At 50.8% G+C, this 21253-nt stretch overlaps 1 protein-coding gene across 6 annotated transcripts in view; it reads right to left on the minus strand.

Moving 5' to 3' along the window:
• LOC106587198 (trinucleotide repeat-containing gene 6C protein) overlaps window positions 1–21253 on the minus strand; it is a 61927-nt gene that overhangs the window by 14798 nt on the left and 25876 nt on the right. For 4 of the 6 annotated variants that reach the window (XM_014175337.3, XM_014175377.3, XM_014175356.3 and 1 more), the window contains 9 exons: window positions 9758–12472; window positions 6258–6476; window positions 5474–5721; window positions 5118–5175; window positions 4859–5004; window positions 4425–4568; window positions 3225–3365; window positions 2901–3020; window positions 2575–2658 (listed from right to left, as the gene is read on the minus strand). In XM_014175337.3, coding sequence (XP_014030812.3) covers window positions 2575–2658; window positions 2901–3020; window positions 3225–3365; window positions 4425–4568; window positions 4859–5004; window positions 5118–5175; window positions 5474–5721; window positions 6258–6476; window positions 9758–12472 — 3875 coding nt within the window. Of the gene's footprint in view, window positions 1–2574; window positions 2659–2900; window positions 3021–3224; window positions 3366–4424; window positions 4569–4858; window positions 5005–5117; window positions 5176–5473; window positions 5722–6257; window positions 6477–9757; window positions 12473–12979; window positions 13075–21253 lie in introns of all 6 variants that reach the window. The other 2 variants (XM_014175387.3, XM_014175366.3) reach the window with 2 other exon arrangements.

A 21253-nucleotide genomic window follows, 5' to 3' on the forward strand; every position in this document is an offset into this window, starting at 1 on the left:
ACGGACACCGGTTAGTCAGGCTGATTGAGGAAGTATGTACATGTAGATATGGTTAAAGTGACTATGCATATATGATGAACAGAGAGCAGCAGTAGCGTAAAAGAGGGGTTGGCGGGTGGTGGGTGGGACACAATGCAGATAGCCCGGTTAGCCACTGTGCGGTTAGTCGGCCCAATTGAGGTAGTATGTACATGAATGTATAGTTAAAGTGACTATGCATATATGATAAACAGAGAGTAGCAGCAGCGTAAAAGAGGGTTTGGGGGGGGCACACAATGCAAATAGACCAGGTAGCCATTTGATTACCTGTTCAGGAGTTATGGCTTCGGGGTAAAAACTGTTGAGAAGCCTTTTTGTCCTAGACTTGGCACTCCGGTACCGCTTGCAATGTGGTAGTAGAGAGAACAGTCTGTGGCTGGGGGCTTTGACAATTTTTAGGGCCTTCCTCTGACACCGCCTGGTGTAGAGGTCCTGGATGGCAGGCAGCTTAGCCCCAGTGATGTACTGGGCCATACGCACTATCCTCTGTAGTGCCTTGCGGTCAGAGGCCGAGCAGTTTCCGTACCAGGCAGTGATGCAACCAGTCAGGATGCTCTTGATGTTGCAGCTGTAGAACCTTTTGAGGATCTCAGGACCCATGCCAAATCTTTTTAGTTTCCTGAGGGGGAATAGGCTTTGTCGTGCCCTCTTCACGACTGTCTTGGTGTGTTTGGACCATTCTAGTTGTTGTTGATGTGGCCACCAAGGAACCTGAAGCTCTCAACCTGCTCCACTACAACCCCAATGATGAGAATGGGGGCGTGCTCGGTCCTCCTTTTCCTGTAGTCCACAATCGTCTCCTTAGTCTTGGTTACGTTGAGGGATAGGTTGTTTTTCTGGCACCACCCAGACAGGTCTCTGACTTATAGGCTGTCTCGTCGTTGTCGGTGATCAGGCCTACCACTGTTGTGTCGTCTGCAAACTTAATGATGGTGTTGGAGTCGTGCCTGGCCATGCAGTCGATGTGACCGTATGTTGCAGACAACGCATTCACGGGTCACTATTGAGGAGTTTTGGTTCCTGACTCAAAAGGAATACTGTGCCGTCTCCAAGAATTAAAACTCATGGTACGCCGATTCAGTGCGTTCGTCTGCATTAAAAACAAATATCGATCCAGGTTGGATGTGACAGGAGAGATGAGGTGCACACTATGGACCACGCCCCTTGACTGAAGCTCAGACGCGACATGTATCAAGCACACCCATGTCATTAGCGGTGGTGAGATAATTGATCTTATGTCAGACTAATTGACTCATAGCCCCACATTAAAAGTATGTGATGGTGAGTTGAGAATACAAATCAGAAATACTGTCAGAATGTTTTGCAATTGACTGCCATAGCCCAATTAAAAAAAGTAAACATTGGCTGTTAATCGCATGGTTGGGGTCGCGAGAACTTTTTGACATATCAAAATGGGGTCACGTGCCAAAAGCATTTGGGAATCCCTGCTTTAGTGTTTTACCACAGATTATTTTACAGAAGTTCCCAATTTGCAAGAAAAAAAAAGAAGGATCCAACCACACAAGCAACCAACTTCTGTAACCACTTCTCCATACATTCTAGAGAAATAGCACGTTTGAGCAACTGGAGGTGCTTTTGACAAACACATTTCCCCTGACTCACACGCAACTTTAAGCAAGCATATCCGGTCTATTTCAACACTCATCGTAAACAATACAATTTATAGCACATATCTACGGTATTATAGATTCTTTAAATCGTCATTTTTAACTTTGTCAATGATAAAAAAATGTGAACGCTGATTATTTTCGCAGATATTGTAGCTTAGACCCTATTTTGATATCATCTTTGGTGTTTGAGTTGTGCCTGCCATTGGTTGAGACACCATGCTCTTCAACACAGGGTGGATGTTCTGAAATGGGAATACATTTTAAAATGTCAACTTTCAAAATGGTAGCAGGTCCACACATCAGAATGTTGACTTGAATGGGAATACCAGTTTTACATTATACTTTAAGTCTTCCGTAGGAAACCTATTGAAATAAAACAAATAATAGAACAGACATTTATGTTGACATCCAGCGGCCATCTTTGTCGTAGTAATTGGAAGTAAACATTTCAAATGTCAATGGCGTACCAGCTAAATTGCACCGGTTTGAAGGGATTTGTCCATTCTGTTTCTATGATTGAAATGACACACCTTGATTTCAATCGATTGCGGGCACAACAAAAACCTCAGATGACGTCAAAAATCGGGTCTAAGCTACAACTTATGCCGAAATGCAAAAAAAAAGAAATATATATAATAAATCGAGGTTATGCGGTTTTAGAAAGAACAATAAAGGATGTCATTTTTTTATACTTTACATTTTCTCTTGAAATTGTAAAATAGTTCGTAAGCTTTTAAATGATATCACGCTCAACGGTTTGCAAAATGGGTCAACTTTGAGCACCTCCATCTCCTCACTTTCTGACCACTTATACCATGGGCAAAATATGTATGGAAAGTGATTGTAATCAAATGGAACGAGCCAGTGATGAGAATGTATAGGGGTTGAAAGAGGGACCTCTTACTTGCTGCTCTTGTTGTCTGATGGGGCCGGAGACGTTGCGCTGAGCTTGCATCATCTGCTGCTGGATTTGTAAACGCTGGTACGCCTAGAAACAGAGAGAGAGAGGCAAAGAGAGAAAGAAAAAGAGATGGAAAGAGGCAATGCGAGAGAGAGAAAGGCAGAGGGAGACGAAGAGAAATAGAGAAAGGGTCATCACCTTATCCAAAAGACTGTGGGGTACCCCTGAGGGTGTCCATAAAAAATACAATAAGAACAGCCCATCCTGTCTGGTTCAGTTAGTACGAACCCTGTTTCTAATGGAGACAGGGGCCTTTGGCTTGTACTCACCATTTGCAGTTGCTGAAGTTGGTACAACAGGGTCATTTGTTGAGGGTTTATTGGTGAGGTTAAAAGTGCAGGGTTCAGACCAATGTTTTTTGCGGCAAACTGCAAGAGCTGTGCTTGAACCTGGAGGGGAGGACAAGGAGACAGAGAGAGAGAGATGAGATGAGAGTTGGTCAGAACATCTGAAAATATCTTAAAACAACAGAGTAACGAAGTCATGAGAGCCTGCGGCTGGGGGACAGAAAACGAGGTCGTGTATGTGTGTGTACGGAGAGAAACTTGGCTGAGGCATAGTTTGTGTGTGTGTGTGTGTGTGTGTGTGTGCACCTGAGGGGTGAGAAACTGAGGCACTTGAGCGCGGAGACTAGGCTGGGAGGAGCCGAGAGGCGGCACTGACGGCTGAGGAGGCTGCTGCTGCATGGCCCGGGATAGTGCTGCTCCACTACTGCCCAACATTCCACTCTGCATCTAGACACACACACACACACACACACACACACGAGAGAGGAAATGACAAAACTTCAATAAGAGTTGACATGGCAATCACTCAATCCACTCATTCCCTACAGACAGCCGATGAATAGGATGTCCCTCACAAAACACAACTCTGGTTCACGCAGTGGCAGAGAAACCACAAATCAAGACAAGCTACTACTGTAACAATCCGCTTATTCCCCCACCACTTCCCAAATCATCCAGGGTCCATTTGAAAGAAAATAGTTGAAAACCTAACGGTCTACCTTATCGAACCACTGACCAATACTGGAGAAAGTGGCACATTTGGAGTGCATTCAGTTGGATTGTGATTAAATGACAGTGCTCTTTAAATGCCTCCCGCAATATGCCAATAAAGGAAAATGGGACTTATGTAAAGAGAACTATGTTCAGTGTCAGACAAGAAGTTGTTAAATTCAATACTGTTATGACAGAGTTACAGTGCTTTGTTGGGCTTTCAAGGACTCTTATGTTCTATAAAGGACTCGTATTTCTATGGCAGCTCCTCTCTGCAAAGTTGACGATACAAAAACCATCCCATTTCAAATGGGCTCCGCATGCAAGGTTACAGACGTAACGACCCTTGAGAGAGTGGCGGAGAGCTGAATGGAATTCTCAACTACGTTCAAAGTGGTTTCTCTTTGGTGTCGCATATTGAGGCCCCTCTATTCTCCAGCTCCTGGCAATGGGTTCCTGAAGGGTGTGTGTGTGTGTGTGTGTGTGTGTGAGATTGTCATGTAAGCATGTGTGTGTGGTTGTGTATGTGCTACTGTATACTTATCTACAGTAAATGTGTTTGTGGTTATATACACACACACACACACACGTGTGTTTTTGAGTGTTAGTGTATACCTATTTGTGTGTGTGTGTGTGTGTGTGTGTGTGTGTCACAGACGGGACCTGAACCAACGTCTTAACCGTTAGCCATAATAGGACACTCTCTCTTGGGCCAAGGGTGACACTAATCGCAGGAAGGGCTACCTCATTACGAGACTGAGGTGCAGCGCATGCGTTTCACCCCCCCCCCCCTACCTGTCTGTTGTTCAAGTTCTGCATGTTGAGCCCCGGGGAGCCCAGGGCCAGCCCAGGCTGCAGGTTGTTAACCAGGGGGAGCTTCAGGCTGACGGGAGAAGGCAGAAACGGTGAGGGGGGGGCGTCATCTGACAAACCACCGTCCTGGAACCAGGGAGGGGAGACAAGATCAGTCAGTCAGTAAATCATTTCAGTTAAATCAATCACTTTTTTGTGTATGACACGCTTTACAAAGGACACTAAACTTCTCATAATCCCAATCGCGGGATTAAGGTGGGACTGAAACAGACCCCTGTATTTTCACCATTCAATAGCACGTGTGTTTGTGGTTTAATCCATCATTAATGGACATGCCTTTCACTAGCTGTCTTTCTATTGTATGGACATACCTGCTGTTGATTCCTGATACAATGCTAGTGGCATTCATAAAGTACCTTGTCTAGGAATGGGCTGCGGTCCGAGGAGGGGTCTTTGGAGAGGGCCTGGGGACGGCAACCCAACGGCTTGTTCATCCCGTTGTTGTAGTCTGACATGCCCATGCCCCGCTTGTCCAGTTCAGTCTTCTTCTCCAACAAAGCGCCTTGGGAGAGAGACAAAGGTCAGATAAATATGGAATACGCATACACAGCAACAAGCAGAAACACACGTACATGTGCGCACACACAGTCAGACACACACAGAGGGAAAACCTACTCATGGCCTGGTCCAGGTTCATGTTGTTGCTCTTCAGAGCCTCCTCGGCAGGATCCCTCTGCAACACAATGACAACATGAGACACCCAGTCAGTGACAACTTCAACTATACAATACACTGACTACATGCTTGATACATACATTTAAATGCATGGATTCTGAAACAATTTGAAATCATTTCAAAATCTGTGCTTGACTGAAATTGCCTGGCTTAATGGACAAAATAATAATCCCAAAACCAGTACCCCCCCCCCCCCCCGGCACTCCAGGAGGCTGGAGCAAAAGTAGTTGAAATATATCAAATAGTATTTGAACCCAGGTCTAATTCTGACATTGCAAAATGAATCACATTCATACCGGGAAGCCCATGTCAGTGAGCTGCTTGATGAGACGGTTCATGATCCAGGCTTCGTCTGGCTGGTTGCCCATCTTGCCCTTGGGCGGGCCCTTCTTGGGCGGCTGGCCCCACGAGTTACAGGAGGAGCTGCTCTCCTGGGAGGCGGGGCTGTTCCACATGTCTCCGGCGTCAGCATCCCATTGGCCAGAAGACATGCCCATCTCCTCCTCCCTCCCGCCTCCCCAGCCGTCTTGCATAGATTTGGGGGCTGGAAGAGGAGCAGTGCAGGGTAAATATCGTGGAGATGAATACCAAGTAAAAATTATTTAGTAAGTGCCTTGTAATATAGCTGGTTCACTGAAATCTGACTGTAGTGCCCAAACAGTAGTATCAAGCTAACCTTAGTATCTGTGTTTCTGCTGTACCAGTATACTGCAGTCTTGAGTCTAACCACAGCACGTAGACAAGCAAGCATTTCCCTGTACCATGTGACTAATACACTTTGATTTGACTGCTTGCGAAGATCAAGGGCAACCCCTTTGTGTGCAATTGGAATGCAACCACTTGGTGCCAGTATTGTCACACAAGTCCCTCCATTTCTTGCTTGCTGCCGTGTGTAAAAATTCATGCAATAGCAGAAATAGATCAAGGGAAACCGCCAGCGACACCATGTTCTTCAAGACATCTAGAAAAACAAATCTTTAACAGAAACTTTCAGGTGCTTACAAACACAAGAGTATTTTTTGGGTTTTCTGATGAGTGAGTGTTAACCATGTTTGTATACCAACGGCGTGTGGTCCTAACCTGGCTTGCAGGGGGCCGGTCCAGAGGGGCCGTTGTTGCCCCTCCTGTAGGGTCCATTGGGTTCGTGCCCTCCGTGCCCCCCATCGCCCCAGCCTCCAGGAACACCAGGGGGTTTGCCCCAGGCAGAGGTGCCGTTGTCCACTGCAGGAGAGGGGCCAGCGGGCTCCCCCCATGCTGGCTCTGGCTTGGGCTGCTGGACACTGGGCAGCTCCCCCCAGCCTGGGAGAGGAGAGGGAAGGACATATTTATAAATGTATGCTTTAAAGTGATGTGTGCGTCATTTTATTGCAAGTATATTTACTTACGAGACCAGCAAACAGTGATCGGACATATTGTTAGCAGTTGCAGTCTAGTTTTATTGCCAACCAACTGGTTCCATTACTGATGAAAATGTAACCATAAAACTACTGAGGAACAGCGTGTGCTAGCTTCCATTCACTTGCACTACACCCCGTTCCATTCTCAATCCTCAGGCTTTTCCTCCTTGTAAAACAGTGAGCCAAGTTGTTACATGTTAATCAGGGGCAGTATGGCTGTATACCAATGGCACCCTATTCCCTATATAGTGCATTACTTTTGACCAAGGCCATTTGGGCTCTGGCCAAAAGTAGTGCACTATATAGGGAATAGGGTGCCATTTTGGACGTAAGCATAGGTTGATGCGGTGCCATGATGCTGCTATATATAGTCAGAGGTCTTTCAGGCTCCGACAGAAGAGTCCAGCCAAGAGAGAGGGAGAGAGGCAGAGAAGGAGGGAGAGAGGCAGAGAAGGAGGCAGAGAAGGAGGCAGAGAAGGAGGCAGAGAAGGAGGCAGAGGAGGGAGAGAGGCAGAGAAGGAGGGAGAGAGGCAGAGAAGGAGGGGCAGAGAAGGAGAGGCAGAGAAGGAGGGAGAGGGGAGGAGGACGGCAGGCGTGACTGTTTAACTCCTGGCCCAGCTCCCAGACCCTCTTGTCTGAGCTGGCTGAGTCCACTGAGGAGCACTGTGAGCAGGCAGACTAGAGCAGTGTGTGCCAAGCCTGGCTGATCAGTCTCTGGTTACTGGGGTTGTACACAGAGATAAACAGCAGGGGGCACTAGTCTCACTCTCATCCATAACCTTTCAGCGAGAACAGTGCCTTCCTGCCACAGTCAGCTTTCACTGAAGCTTTTGTCTTTGCAGTGGGGTGCCTTGAAAAGCCCTGGCACTGTGCATGTTCTATAATGCTGAGCGATTAGTGCTTTAGTCTCGGTTCGGTTTCCATTATACACCTTTTCCATTCCAATAATTTTACATTAAATGCACTATGCATTATGTGGGTTAAATGCTGTAACATAGAATAAAACAATTAATAAAAGTTCCATGATGGTAGTGATGCCCATGAACTGCTTATCAACCTTTCTTCACTTTACTTAAATATTTCACATGTTAATTAAATCTGTTTTATATGATGACAATTATTTAATTCCAAGTCATCATCTCATCTCTATAGAGCTGCTGTCTATACTGTCTGACAAAACCACTATTTTAGTAGTTCTTCAAAGTAAATAAGGTATATTTTTATGACTGCTGAATAGCAACTATCAATCACTTAGATCACACATTTTCAGGTAGAGACCTTGCTATGCAACTGCTCTCTATCCCTCTCGATCACACATTCTTCAGTCTCTTATGTAGCAGGCGTAAAAGAAACAGACTGGACAAGTAGGCACGTAATGGATTATGGTCATTGTAGGTAATTACCAAACTCCCTACCACGTGGCACAGTTCAGGCTTCATCTGTTTCATATCTAAAGAAACGGTGCAATGTGCACATTGAGCTCACAGAAAACCCCAAACAAAAAGGAATTTAACCTGTTAGGGCTAGGGGGCAGTATTTGCACGGCTGGATAAAAAAAATGTACCCGATTTAATCTGGTTACTAATCCTACCCAGTAACTAGAATATGCATATACTTATTATATATGGATAGAACACACTCTAAAGTTTCTAAAACTGTTTGAATGGTGTCTGTGAGTATAACAGAACTCATTTGGCAGGCAAAACCCTGAGACATTTTCTGACAGGAAGTGGATACCTGATGTGTTGTATTACCTTTAAACCTATGCCATTGAAAAACACAGGGGCTGAGGAATATTTTGGCACTTCCTATTGCTTCCACTAGATGTCACCAGCCTTTACAAAGTGTTTTGAGTCTTCTGGAGGGAGATCTGACCGAACAAGAGCCATGGAATGATGATGGCCCATTAGACACCTGGCGCGCGAGTTCATGTTGGGTACCCTCGTTCCAATATGTTATAAAAGAGTATGCATTCGTCCACCTTGAATATTATTCATGTTCTGGTTAAAAAAGGCCCTAATGATTTATGCTATACAACGTTTGACATGTTTGAACGAACGTAAATATATTTTTTCCCCTCGTTCATGAAGTGAAGTCCGGCGGGCTTAGATCGTGTGCTAACAAGACGGAGATTTTTGGACATAAATGATGAGCTTTTTTGAACAAAACTACATTCGTTATGGACCTGTGATACCTGGAAGTGACATCTGATGAAGAGAATCAAAGGTAATGGATTATTTACATAGTATTTTCGATTTTAGATCTCCCCAACATGACGACTAGTCTGTATCGCAACGCGTATTTTTCTGGGCGCAGTGCTCAGATTATTGCAAAGTGTGATTTCCCAGTAAGGTTATTTTTAAATCTGGCAAGTTGATTGCGTTCAAGAGATGTAAATCTATAATTCTTTAAATGACAATATAATATTTTACCAATGTTTTCTAATTTTAATTATTTAATTTGTGATGCTGACTTGACTGCCGGTTATTGGAGGGAAACGATTTCCTCAACATCAATGCCATAGTAAAACGCTGTTTTTGGATATAAATATGAACTTGATAGAACTAAAAATGCATGCATTGTCTAACATAATGTCCTAGGAGTGTCATCTGATGGAGATTGTAAAAGGTTAGTGCATCATTTTAGCTGGTTTTATGGTTTTGGTGACCCTGTCTTTGAATTGACAAAACATTACACACAACTCTTGTAAATGTACTGTCCTAACATACTCTAAATTTATGCTTTCGCCGTAAAACCTTTTTGAAATCGTAAAACGTGGTTAGATTAAGGAGATGTTTATCTTTCAAAGGGTGTAAAATAGTTGTATGTTTGAAAAATTTGAATTTTGACATTTATTTGGATTCAAATTTGCCGCTCTTGAAATGCACCTGCTGTTGATGGAGTGCACCACGGGGGGGACGCCTGCGTCCCACCTAGCCCATAGAGGTTAAATAATTGAACCATGTCGCTCAGTTGTTTAAAAAAAAAACGATGAATAAATATTTTGGTTAATCGCACTAATATTCAATGCCAAAATATATACCTGAACGTTGGATATTTCCTCAGACATAAGTCTATCTTTCCAGTATAGGTTAATCACAGGGCTAATACCACAATACATTACAGCGGTGCATAATAACCAGTTTAAGACATTTCAGACAGTGAGTGGGGTCAGTTTCTTACCTGGGTTGGCCATAGGTGGTCTGCCCTGGGGTCCACCGCCCTGGTGCGGGGCGGCGGTGTTGGGGGATCCATTGTTGTTGCCGTGGTGCTGGCTGTGTGGCGGGGGCTGTCCGTGGTGCGGGTGGTGGTGGTTCATGTGGTGGTGATTGTTGTTGCTAGGGGGGACGGAGGAGTGGTTGTGGCTGTTGACGGCCATGCCTCCGTTGCTCTTGCTGGTCGGCGGCTGGGTGGGGTTGTTGCCTTGGTTACCGTTACCTCCAGTGGGGTTGTTGCGGTCCCACATATTCACAGTCTTGTTGTAGGCGCTAGGGTCTCCCCAGGTGGACGTGCCGTCATCGATCTCCATCTTGCGGCGGATGGAGGGAGGAGAGGGTTCCTCCCAGCCGGTGGGCTCCATCGCTGGGTCGGGTTTGGCTACAGAGCTCCCCGGGCCCCAGCCGGGGTTGGAACTCTGCCTTACAGATGCAGGGCCGCCCCAGGACCCCATGCTGCCTCCTCCTGTTCCAACACCTCCACTATTTCCGTTGGGGCTTTCCTGGGGCTTGGAGCCCCATCCTGGTGCTGGGCCGTTGGGGCTTTCCTGGGGCTTGGAGCCCCATCCTGGTGCTGGGCCGTTGGGGCTTTCCTGGGGCTTGGAGCCCCATCCTGGTGCTGGGCCGTTGGGGCTTTCCTGGGGCTTGGAGCCCCATCCTGGTGCTGGGCCGTTGGGGCTTTCCTGGGGCTTGGAGCCCCATCCTGGTGCTGGGCTGTTGGGATGTTGGGTCTCCCCCCAGCCACCACCTCCAACAGCAGAGGCAGGCTTCGACGCCCAGCCGCCCCCATTTCCTCCACCTCCTCTGGTGCTGTCCTTCCACCCTCCTCCTTCTCGTCCATTCCCTCCTTCTCCTTCCCACATGTGGCTGGAGGATCCATTCTTCTTCACCTCGGCCGGTTCTCTCCACTCTCCTCCATTGGAGCCGTTGGAGCCATTGGAGCCACGGCTGCCACTTCCGTGGCCGGAGCCCCAGCCGTGGGAAGACTTGGGACCCTCTCCCCAGCTCTGGGACTGGTTCTGCTGGGTCTTCGCTGGCCCGTCGTCCCAGGTAGGGGAGGACTTCCCCTCAGGGACACCCCAGGATTGAACTCCACTCTTGGGGCCATTGTTTGTGGTGTTGTGGCCTTGGGCCATGGGCTCCCCCCAGCCACTGACGGAACCGTTGGGGGCCTTGTTGACAGGCTGCTCCCCCCAGCCTGAGGGTGGAGGGCCTCCCCAGCCTGAGGGTCCCTCGCTCTTGCCTCCGGAGCCCCCTGAGCCTGGCCTCTGAGATGGTCCCAAGTTAGGGTTGGCTCCCCCGTTCCGGGGGTCCGGTGGGGATCCGGAAGAGGGGCTGGAGCCCCTCCAAGTGTCCCCTCCACCGCCTCCCCTCATCTCGCTGGTCTTCCTCTCATTGGCGGCGCGCTGCTCCTCCATCTCCCAGGAGGTGTGCTGGCGGACGGGCGTCTGGCCCCAGCCTGTGTTGCACAGCACCCGGGGGTCAAGGTCCTGCCGAGGAAGGGGAGGGGGGCCTCCGTCCTCGCTGCCGGTCCTGTCCCTGCGGTGGGAGCGCCCCTCACTGCCGCCACTTCCGCTACCCTCACTAGTCGGGGCCGGGATTGGCTGGCCCCAGGAGCTCACCTGCTGGTCCTGGGCTGGGCCATCTGAGGAATCCCAGCCTCCTTTGGCCTCACCGCTGGAGGGCTTCCCCCAGTCTCCTCCCCAGCCTCCTTCTCCACCGCCACTCGCGCCTCCTCCGCTGCCAGAGTGGCCCCAGCCGGACATGCCTCCGGAGGGTGCCGAGTCCCAGCCTGAGTTCTTGGAGGAGGAGTCAGCGGATGTCTTGGTGTCTCCGTTGCCCCAGACGGAGCTCCCTGCGTCTCCGTTGAGCTGGGAGGACTCTGTAGGAGACTGGCCTCCCCAGCCAGGCAGGCCGTGGATGGGGCTGAGTGGCTGCTTAGTGTGGTGGCTGTTTTGTCCCTCAGTGTTAAGGTTGGAATGTTCCATGCTGCTGAAAGACACATTCTTATTGGAGGACGGGGCGTCAGGGCTCATCATGCCTCCCCAGGTGCTGCTGCTGTTGTTCTCGTCCCCTCCCAGGCTACCGTTGCCCAGGCTGCCGTTGGGAGGTAGTGAGGCGGGGTTGGGGCCGTCTCCAGCCCCCTCTTGCCCCAGCACGGGCCAGGCCGAGGGGTTGGCGTTGGGGTTCAGGTTCAGGCTAAAGCTGGACTGGGAGTTCCAGCCAGGTGCTCTTCCACTCCGGCCCATGTTGGGCCCTAGGCCGTCGGGTTTGGCTCCCTCAGTGGGAGCCATGGTGATAGGGCCTGATCCGGAGCCCCAGCCCCTGCTGCCGATGGCGCCAACTCCCTGGCCACCGCCAGGCTGCATCATGCTAGCTACGTTAGTGACGTTAGCTTTGAGAGAGGGGTAGTGGGCCTGCTGGCTAGTAGCCCCCGCGGCCATGCTCATGTTGCTGCTGGTCTCTGGGTTTGTATAGTCAGCGGCTGTGGCACATTCTGAAGGATTCGCTGGTCGGCTGTCGCTGCTGCGACTGATGGAGGGCCAGGCCTCGGTGTCGCTCCCGTCAATGATCACTTGATCCCAGCTACTACTGGTGGTGCTGCTGCGGTCGGTGGCTGGTGGTAAGGCTCCCCAGTGGGGATTCTCATACTGGGCACCAGGACCACTCTGGAAGGGCAGGTCTGGAGGAGAAAAAGAGATAGATGTATTTAAACATTTGAGAGCGAGAACAGCATGTAATAAACTGCCTCCTAGAGGAAGTCATTGTACTGTCTCCCCTTGGTTGGTTAAACTGTTACCATCCGACATGGCAGCAGTCAGAGGAGAGCGATGGTCACGCTCTCCTGGTCTGTTCTCCAGTCAGATGCCTGCCATAATCAGAATATACAGCAGACCGTGCCCCATATCCTATTATCTATGGCATATCCATATATTCCTGCTTTCTTGCAGTCAGATGTTGAGTGACTGGGTGAGCGATAGGAGCCCTCCCTCTCCTACTTTCACTCCCCCTAACCCTCCTTCCTTCCTTCCTACTCTCCCTCTATGTGAGTGGGTGAAATGGAACCCTCCCTTTCATCCCACCTGCTCTCGCCCTCTCCCCCCACTCTCTCCCCCTGAACTGAGAGGCCCATCAGTCTCCCCTAGCTGTGGCTGTGAAGGGAAGCCCAAGTGGAAAGCTGCTTACTTACTGGAATGAAACCAAGATGGTTCCTCATCCATCAGTCCCTACGCTCCAGCAGGTCCCCACAAAGCACTAGACACAGCGACACTGCCACTGTGGAGACTGCAGAGTACACACATTAATACTCTGCTTTCTTCAGTTCCATCTTTCAAATGCTTATTTTAATACATTTCCTCACACCAAAAAGCGGGAGAAAAACAAGATAAGTCTAGCCCACACTGTGCAACATAGCCTCAGCCTACAGACACACAATACTCTCATTAACGCCGATGAGAAAAACAAGTCCCGGTAACTAATAATAATAATAATAATAATAATAATAGGCTCACTTCATGCCATGTGGCTGTAATGAATCAATGAGAGGCAGCTAATCAATGGCCGTATTAATGCTGTTGGAGAGAAGAGAGGAGGTATTGAGCCACCAACCACCATGCAAAGCCAACCACTAAACTGGTCTTATCTACAGAGAGGACCTAAGAACACTGCTGTTCCCACTCGTCTTCATTACTTTAGCGCAGGGTCGGGGGCCAATTCTTATAATCCATTTGTTTTTGTAATTCACAAATCCAATAAGCTCATAAATTGTCATATCAAAAATAATGGTATCCCATCGCTAGCTATATTATCTATGAAACAAAAGCATTTTCAAAGTCGTCTTAGACATTCAGAAAACGTATAGCCTCCGCCTTTCCTTAGATGCTTCACTGAATTTATTTAGTAACGTGTGAAAGTCGGGTGGGCCGTATTTGGTCATCACCTCGTTTCAAATAGAGATTCTTACCTTCTATTAGCTCATTATTGGAGTCCACTGGATTCTATCAGACCGTTCCGTGATTTGCATGATTGCCTGGAGTTTATCCATCACAGATAAAGCTATGGTCAAAACAATCCTGTCAAATAGTTGGGGGGGGGGACTAGCTTCCGTTTGAGACACACACTGACTGACAGATATGTGGTTAGTCTTAAGATACAGCGCAACACGCCTCCGAGTCCCTCCAAACGCAATTTCCCCTCAACATACTTATCTCCTCTTCTCAGACTGCCTCATCACACAGGGTCGTCAGTGTGTGTAGAAAGGCACACACACACACACACGTCTGCAATCAGCTCTACACTTCCTAGAAAGTGTAACCAGAGGTACCACAAAATTCCCATCTCAAATCCTAACTTCAACAATGTTGAAAAAGATTTCCCATTAAAAGTTTCTCCTACTACATTTTTTGGAGAGAAAAAAAACAAGTGCGCCCGCTGTTAGGTGCCGCCCCCGCCTGCTAGGTTCCCGCCCCCCGCGCCGCCGCCTGCTGCTAGGTTCCCGCCCCCCCGCCTGCTAGGTTCCCGCCCCCCGCGCCGCCGCCTGCTGCTAGGTTCCCGCCCCCCCGCCTGCTAGGTTCCCGCCCCCCGCGCCGCCGCCTGCTGCTAGGTTCCCGCCCCCCCGCCTGCTAGGTTCCCGCCCCCCGCGCCGCCGCCTGCTGCTAGGTTCCCGCCCCCCCGCCTGCTAGGTTCCCGCCCCCCGCGCCGCCGCCTGCTGCTAGGTTCCCGCCCCCCCGCCTGCTAGGTTCCCGCCCCCCGCGCCGCCGCCTGCTGCTAGGTTCCCGCCCCCCCGCCTGCTAGGTTCCCGCCCCCCGCGCCGCCGCCTGCTGCTAGGTTCCCGCCCCCCCGCCTGCTAGGTTCCCGCCCCCCGCCTGCTGCTAGGTTCCCGCCCCCCCGCCTGCTAGGTTCCCGCCCCCCCGCGCCGCCGCCTGCTGCTAGGTTCCCGCCCCCCCGCCTGCTAGGTTCCCGCCCCCCGCGCCGCCGCCTGCTGCTAGGTTCCCGCCCCCCCGCCTGCTAGGTTCCCGCCCCCCGCGCCGCCGCCTGCTGCTAGGTTCCCGCCCCCCCGCCTGCTAGGTTCCCGCCCCCCCGCGCCGCCGCCCGGCTGCTAGGTTCCCGCCCCCCCGCCTGCTAGGTTCCCGCCCCCCCGCCTGCTGCTGCTAGGTTCCCGCCCCCCCGCCTGCTAGGTTCCCCCCCCCCCGCGCCGCCGCCTGCTGCTGCTAGGTTCCCGCCCCCCCGCCTGCTAGGTTCCCCCCCCCCCGCCTGCTGCTAGGTTCCGCCGCCCCCCCCCCGCACCGCAGCCTGCTAGGTTCCGCCCCCCCCCCCCCGCGCTGCCGGCTGCTAGGTTCCGCACCCCCCCGCCGGCTGCTAAGTTCCCCCCCCCCGGCTGCTAGGTTCCGCCCCCCCGCGCCGCCGCCTGCTAGGTTCCGCCCCCCCCCCCGCACCGCCGGCTGCTAGGTTCCCCCCCCCCCGCACCGCCGGCTGCTAGGTTCCGCCCCCCCCCCCCCGCACCGCCGGCCGCTAGGTTCCGCCCCCCCCCCCCCCCCCCGCACCGCCGGCCGCTAGGTTCCGCCCCCCCCCGCACCGCCGGCCGCTAGGTTCCGCCCCCCCCCCCCGCACCGCCGGCCGCTAGGTTCCGCCCCCCCCCGCACCGCCGGCTGCTAGGTTCCGCCCCCCCCGCACTGCCGGCTGCTAAGTTCCACCCCCCCCCCCGGAACCGCCGGCTCCTTCCTTCAAAACTGCACAAATAGAAAATAACATCTGGGGCATCTTGGGTCAAGCTGAGCTGCACATCCAATACACATCCCACAAAGCACAGTGACAGACCAGCCAAGTAACAAAAGAGTGCATTAGGCTGAGTGATCCTTATGTAAGCACACCATGGATCCTTATGTAAGCAACCTATATGCTCTGTTCAAAAGTAGTGCACTATAAAAAAGGGGTGCCATTCTGGACAACTTTTCTATGGCTTTGTTCACTTAGGAATACATATCTCCATACCACATTGATCATAACTCTCCATTGATTTAAATAGTCCCGGTAAGTAACATCTTAAACCCACAACCTCTTCCTCACGGACTTCGAGAACAAACATCAAAGTCAGTACACAACATCTGATGTCAGTGGCCAGCGCCCACAACAACCAATGAGGTTTTGCATGATGTGCATATTTTAGGAGTGGTTCCAACAGAGTGCCCTGTGTGGGTGTGTGAGAGATTCAGTGTCTTTGGCAGGATTTTGCTTTGGTAGGTTTGGCACCGTTTCAACGCCATTGTTTTGGTGCCGTACGCCTGCCTGCCTTTCAGTCAAATCGGAGATAGCTAACCGCTAGCCTAACATACAAAAGCTCATTGTTTCGCCGACGCCAACACCCACAACGTCAATCCATGTACCTGCAAGGTGTTTGTTTATATATGTGAGGAGAGCAGGACGACAGCAACAGCGGTGCTGACGCACACAAGCGTCGCTCCCCCTCTCCCTTTCTCGCTCTCTCTCTCCGTCTGTCTTCAAGCCCGCCGAGCAGCAAGGAACGCCATTTTATCAGGCAGACCTGAAACTCAGCCAAGAGCTCAGAGGCTGCTGCCTGCAGCGAGAACGTTTCGCTCTGCCCTCCGCTTTCTCCCTTTCATTTATGTGCCCCCCCCCACATTTTCTCTGAAGGCACATAAAAATAGGTTGCATGATAAATCAATCATATACTACACAGAAAAGCGTGCAGTTCAGCCCTATTTTGTCTCTGGTCACCGCCCGTCACGGATACTACAACTCCACGAGCGAAACAAAATAACCCTGGAGTAGAGACGGAGAGAAAAGAGCTGACGGCAGCTGTAAACGGGGTCAGGGGTAGAGTGGAAAAATACCTGAAGAGAGGTGGTGCTGCTGCAACAGCATGCTGTGAGGCGCTACGCAGAGCGGGGAGACGCGGCAGCCATCGCCATCCTCCATTCAATATGTCTGCTACTGCCCGCTGCAAAGCATCGCAACTGCTTACTTGACATGATGCCAAGAAATTGAGGCTGGCTGGCTGGCTGGCTGGCTGGCTGCGTAGTGTGTGTGTGTGTGTGTGTGTGTGTGTGTGTGTCACAACTCTTAGGTCCACTCAACCTTACCCACTCTTTTCCTTACAACTCTCTACAACCGTATTTCTGGTAGGCGTTCCAATAGATTAGTGAGAAATCTTCCTGCTTCGGGGAAAAAGGTGTGTGTGTGTGTGTGTGTGTGTGTGTGAGAGAGAAACGGGGGACAAAACCAAAGCTAAGGCAACAAGGGAAAAAAAAAGGAGACAATTCTATTCCGTCTCTGTTTGCGTTGAACCGTCAGTAATGTCTAGCTGCTTCCATTCTGGTCCCAATTAGGAGGGCAGTGGGTACGTACGATGGCGCTCGCTGAATAAATAAAAACAAAAGGGCTTCTATTCTTTGGTTCTGCTGCAGCTCCCTGGCACCAAAGATGCAGTGCTGTGAGAGCACACACACATTACATCTGCATCAACAAAAACGCTTCACATACCAGCCCCTTATCATAGAGCACTAGCCTACTACTCAGAATACGACAAGGCGACAGCGATGCTAGTAGCCCTGCCGGGGAAACAACTACCAGGAGATCAGGCTGCTGCTGATAATGAGGATGCTGCTAGCAGGCAGCCAAAAGTTAGACACTGCCTTTCTCTCCCTATGAAAGCCAGGGTGACAGGGAGAAGGGGGGAGGGGTTGACAGTGGCAAAGGGAGAGACACAGAGACAGCATGTATGAAGAAAAAGAAAGACACGGTGCACCAAAAAGGATTAAGTGCCTGTAGTCAACATCTTGAGCACTAGCGTAGCCTTGGAGCTAGCTGTGAAATGCAGCCAGGAGCCACACGAATGGGACCAAACCGGATGCCATTATTCTCCCATTCATTCAACACCGTCAATCCACCACATTATCTCCAGCCAAACCTCACCGTGACGCACCACAAGCAATAAATGCACCATTTAATCCCTTTTGTTCTCAAAATAGACCCTCTTTCCCCTGTCAGGAACTTCTGAGTTCCGGTCTCCGGGATCAAAAGATTCTGATTTGTTTTCCAGAAATGGAGAGACAGAGGAAAAAAAGGGAGAGAAAAGGAGTGAGAGTGGGCACAGGGGGGTTTAAAACCGGAGAGGTAGTTTCCTCTTCGTTCCCTGGCAGAGTCTGGGCTAATGAGGCCACTAGAGGCTGGAGGAGAGGGGAGAGCGAGCGAGCGAGCGGGAGGGGAGAGCGAGCGAGCGAGAGAGAGGGGAGAGCGAGCGAGCGAGAGAGAGGGGAGAGCGAGCGAGCGAGAGAGAGGGGAGAGCGAGCGAGCGAGAGAGAGGGGAGAGCGAGCGAGCGAGCGGGGAGAGCGAGCGAGCGAGCGAGCGAGCGAGAGAGAGGGGAGAGCGAGCGAGAGAGAGGGGAGAGCGAGCGAGAGAGAGGGGAGAGCGAGCGAGAGAGAGGGGAGAGCGAGCGAGAGAGAGGGCGAGAGCGAGCGAGAGAGAGGGCGAGAGCGAGCGAGAGAGAGGGCGAGCGAGAGAGAGGGCGAGAGCGAGCGAGAGAGAGGGCGAGAGCGAGCGAGAGAGCGAGCGAGAGAGAGGGGGAGAGCGAGCGAGAGAGCGAGCGAGAGAGAGGGGAGAGCGGAGCGAGAGAGAGAGGGGAGAGCGAGCGAGAGAGAGAGGGGAGAGCGAGCGAGAGAGAGAGGGGAGAGCGAGCGAGAGAGAGAGGGGAGAGCGAGCGAGAGAGAGAGGGGAGAGCGAGCGAGAGAGAGAGGGGAGAGCGAGCGAGAGAGAGAGGGGAGAGCGAGCGAGAGAGAGAGGGGAGAGCGAGCGAGAGAGAGGGGAGAGCGAGCGAGAGAGAGGGGAGAGCGAGCGAGAGAGAGGGGGAGAGCGAGCGAGAGAGAGGGGAGAGCGAGCGAGAGAGAGGGGAGAGCGAGCGAGAGAGAGGGGAGAGCGAGCGAGAGAGAGGGGAGAGCGAGCGAGAGAGAGGGGGAGAGCGAGCGAGAGAGAGGGGAGAGCGAGCGAGAGAGAGGGGAGAGCGAGCGAGAGAGAGGGGGAGAGCGAGCGAGAGAGAGGGGAGAGCGAGCGAGAGAGAGGGGAGAGCGAGCGAGAGAGAGGGGAGAGCGAGCGAGAGAGAGGGGAGAGCGAGCGAGAGAGAGGGGAGAGCGAGCGAGAGAGAGGGGAGAGCGAGCGAGAGGGAGGGGAGAGCGAGAGAGAGGGAGGGGAGAGCGAGAGAGAGGAGAGCGAGGACAGGGCTGGCATTCTCTCTAGCCTAGTCTGGCTTTATAACCGCATGCGCTTCAGCCAACTCCATTGAATAGTGCAATCAGTGTCATGTATATACAGTGCTGTGAAAAGGTATTTGCCCCTTTCCTGATTTCTTTGCACATTTGTCACAGAAATGTTTCAGATCAAACACATTTTAAAATTACACAAAGATAACCCAAGTAAACACAAAATGCAGTTTTTAAAAGTGATGATTTTATTTTTTTCTGAAAAAAGCTTTCCGAACCTTCATGGCCCTATGTGAAAAAGTAATTGTCCCCTAAACCTAATAACTGGTTACGCCACCCTCAGCAGCAACAACTGCAATCAAGCGTTTGCGATAACTGGCAATGAGTCACATCACTGGGGAGGAATTTTTGCCCATTCTTCTTTGCAGAATTGTTTTCATTCAGCCACATTGGAGGGTTTTCAACCATGAACTTTATGTATTTTTTTAAGGTCACGCCACAGCATCTCAATCAGATTCAAGTCCAGACTGACTAGGCCACTCCAAAACCTTTTTTTTTTTTTTTTAAGCCATTCAGGAGGTGGACTTGCCGGTGTGTTTTGGATCATTGTCCTGCTGCAGAACCCAAGTGCGCTTCAGCTCGAGGTCATGAACTGATGGCCGGACATTCTCCTTCAGGATTTTTTGGTAGAGAGCAGAATTCATGGTTCCATCAATCACAGCAAGTCGTCTAGGTCCTGAAGCAGCCCCAGACCATCACACTACCACCACCATATATGACTGTTGGTATAATGATCTTTTTCTGAAATGCTGTGTTACTTTTACACCAGATGTAACGCGACGCACACCTTCCAAAAAGTTCAACTTTTGTCTCGTCAGTCCACAAAATATTTTCCCAAAAGTCTTGGGGATCATCAAGATGCTTTTTGCCAAAAGTGAGACAAGCCTTTATGTTCTTTTTGGTCAGCAGTAGTTTTTGCCTTGGAACTCTGCCATGGATGATGCCATTTTTGTCCAGTCTCTTTCTTATGGTTGAGTCATGAACACTGACCTTAACTGAGGCCTGCAGTTCTTTAGATGTTGTTGTGGGTTCTTTTGTGACCTCTTGGATGAGTTGTCGCTGCGCTCTTGGGGTAATTTTGGTAGGCCGCCACTCCTGGGAAGGTTCACCACTGTTCCAAATGTTCTCCATTTGTGGATAATGGCTCTCACCGTGGTTCACTGGAGTCCCAAAGCTTTAGAAATGGCTTTGTAACCCTTTCCAGACTGATAGATGTCAATTACTTTGTTTCTCATCTGTTCCTGAATTTCTTTGGATCGCGGCATGATGTCTTGCTTTTTGAGATCTTTTGGCCTACTTCACTTTGTCAGACAGGTTCTATTTAAGTGATTTCATGATTCAACAGGTCTGGCAGTAATCAGGCCTGGGTGTGGCTAGTGAAATTGAACTCAGCTTTCCCCCAAAAATGTGATTAACCACAGTAAATTGATGATTTAACAAGTGTGTGGGGGGGGGGGGGGGGGGGGGGCAATTACTTTGTCACATAGGGCCATGAAGGTTCGGATCATCTGCATTGTGTGTTTACTTGGGTTATCTTCATGTAATACTACAATTTGTTTGATGATCTGAAACATTTAAGTGTGACAAATGTGCAAAAAATAAAAGAAATCAGGAAGGAGGCAAATACTTCTTCACAGCACTGTACCTCTGAACATTGTTCACTTACGTGGCCCTGACAACAACGGTCAAAGGAATCACCTTACGGCTAAAGCACATCAGGCAGTGATCACCGATGGGAATACCTGGCTGAACAGTCATCAATGGGACGTGTTACGTATTGGTCTTTATCCGCAGACAAAACAATAGCGTCTGGAACTGGAATCAAAAGAACAAATATGCCACCTCATCCAGGCGTTTGAAGACAAAGCCAAGAGGCCAAATGAGAAGGGCGGCAGGGACAACGCATGTTAACAACATCTAGCCAACAGTATTCCTTCTGGCCACATGCTACGTCACCCAGGGGCTTAGGAGACAGAGAGCCATGAATGAACCAGCTGTTGTAGAGGACTGAGTGCGTTTCCCACAGCACGGCTTGCATCTCAGACCCCCACTACAGCACCTGCTATGCGACGAGACGAAGGCCAGACAGGCTGCAGCACTCACTGGGTTGTAATGGCATCAGCTGTTGTATTGGAGAGGGGGGGGGGGGTTGTGTCTAATGAGGAACACAATGGCCTATGACTTGTGTTTG

The sequence above is a fragment of the Salmo salar genome, chromosome 02 (genome assembly GCF_965601325.2).
Source record: "Salmo salar chromosome 02, fSalSal1, whole genome shotgun sequence".
Taxonomy (NCBI): Eukaryota; Metazoa; Chordata; class Actinopteri; order Salmoniformes; family Salmonidae; genus Salmo; species Salmo salar.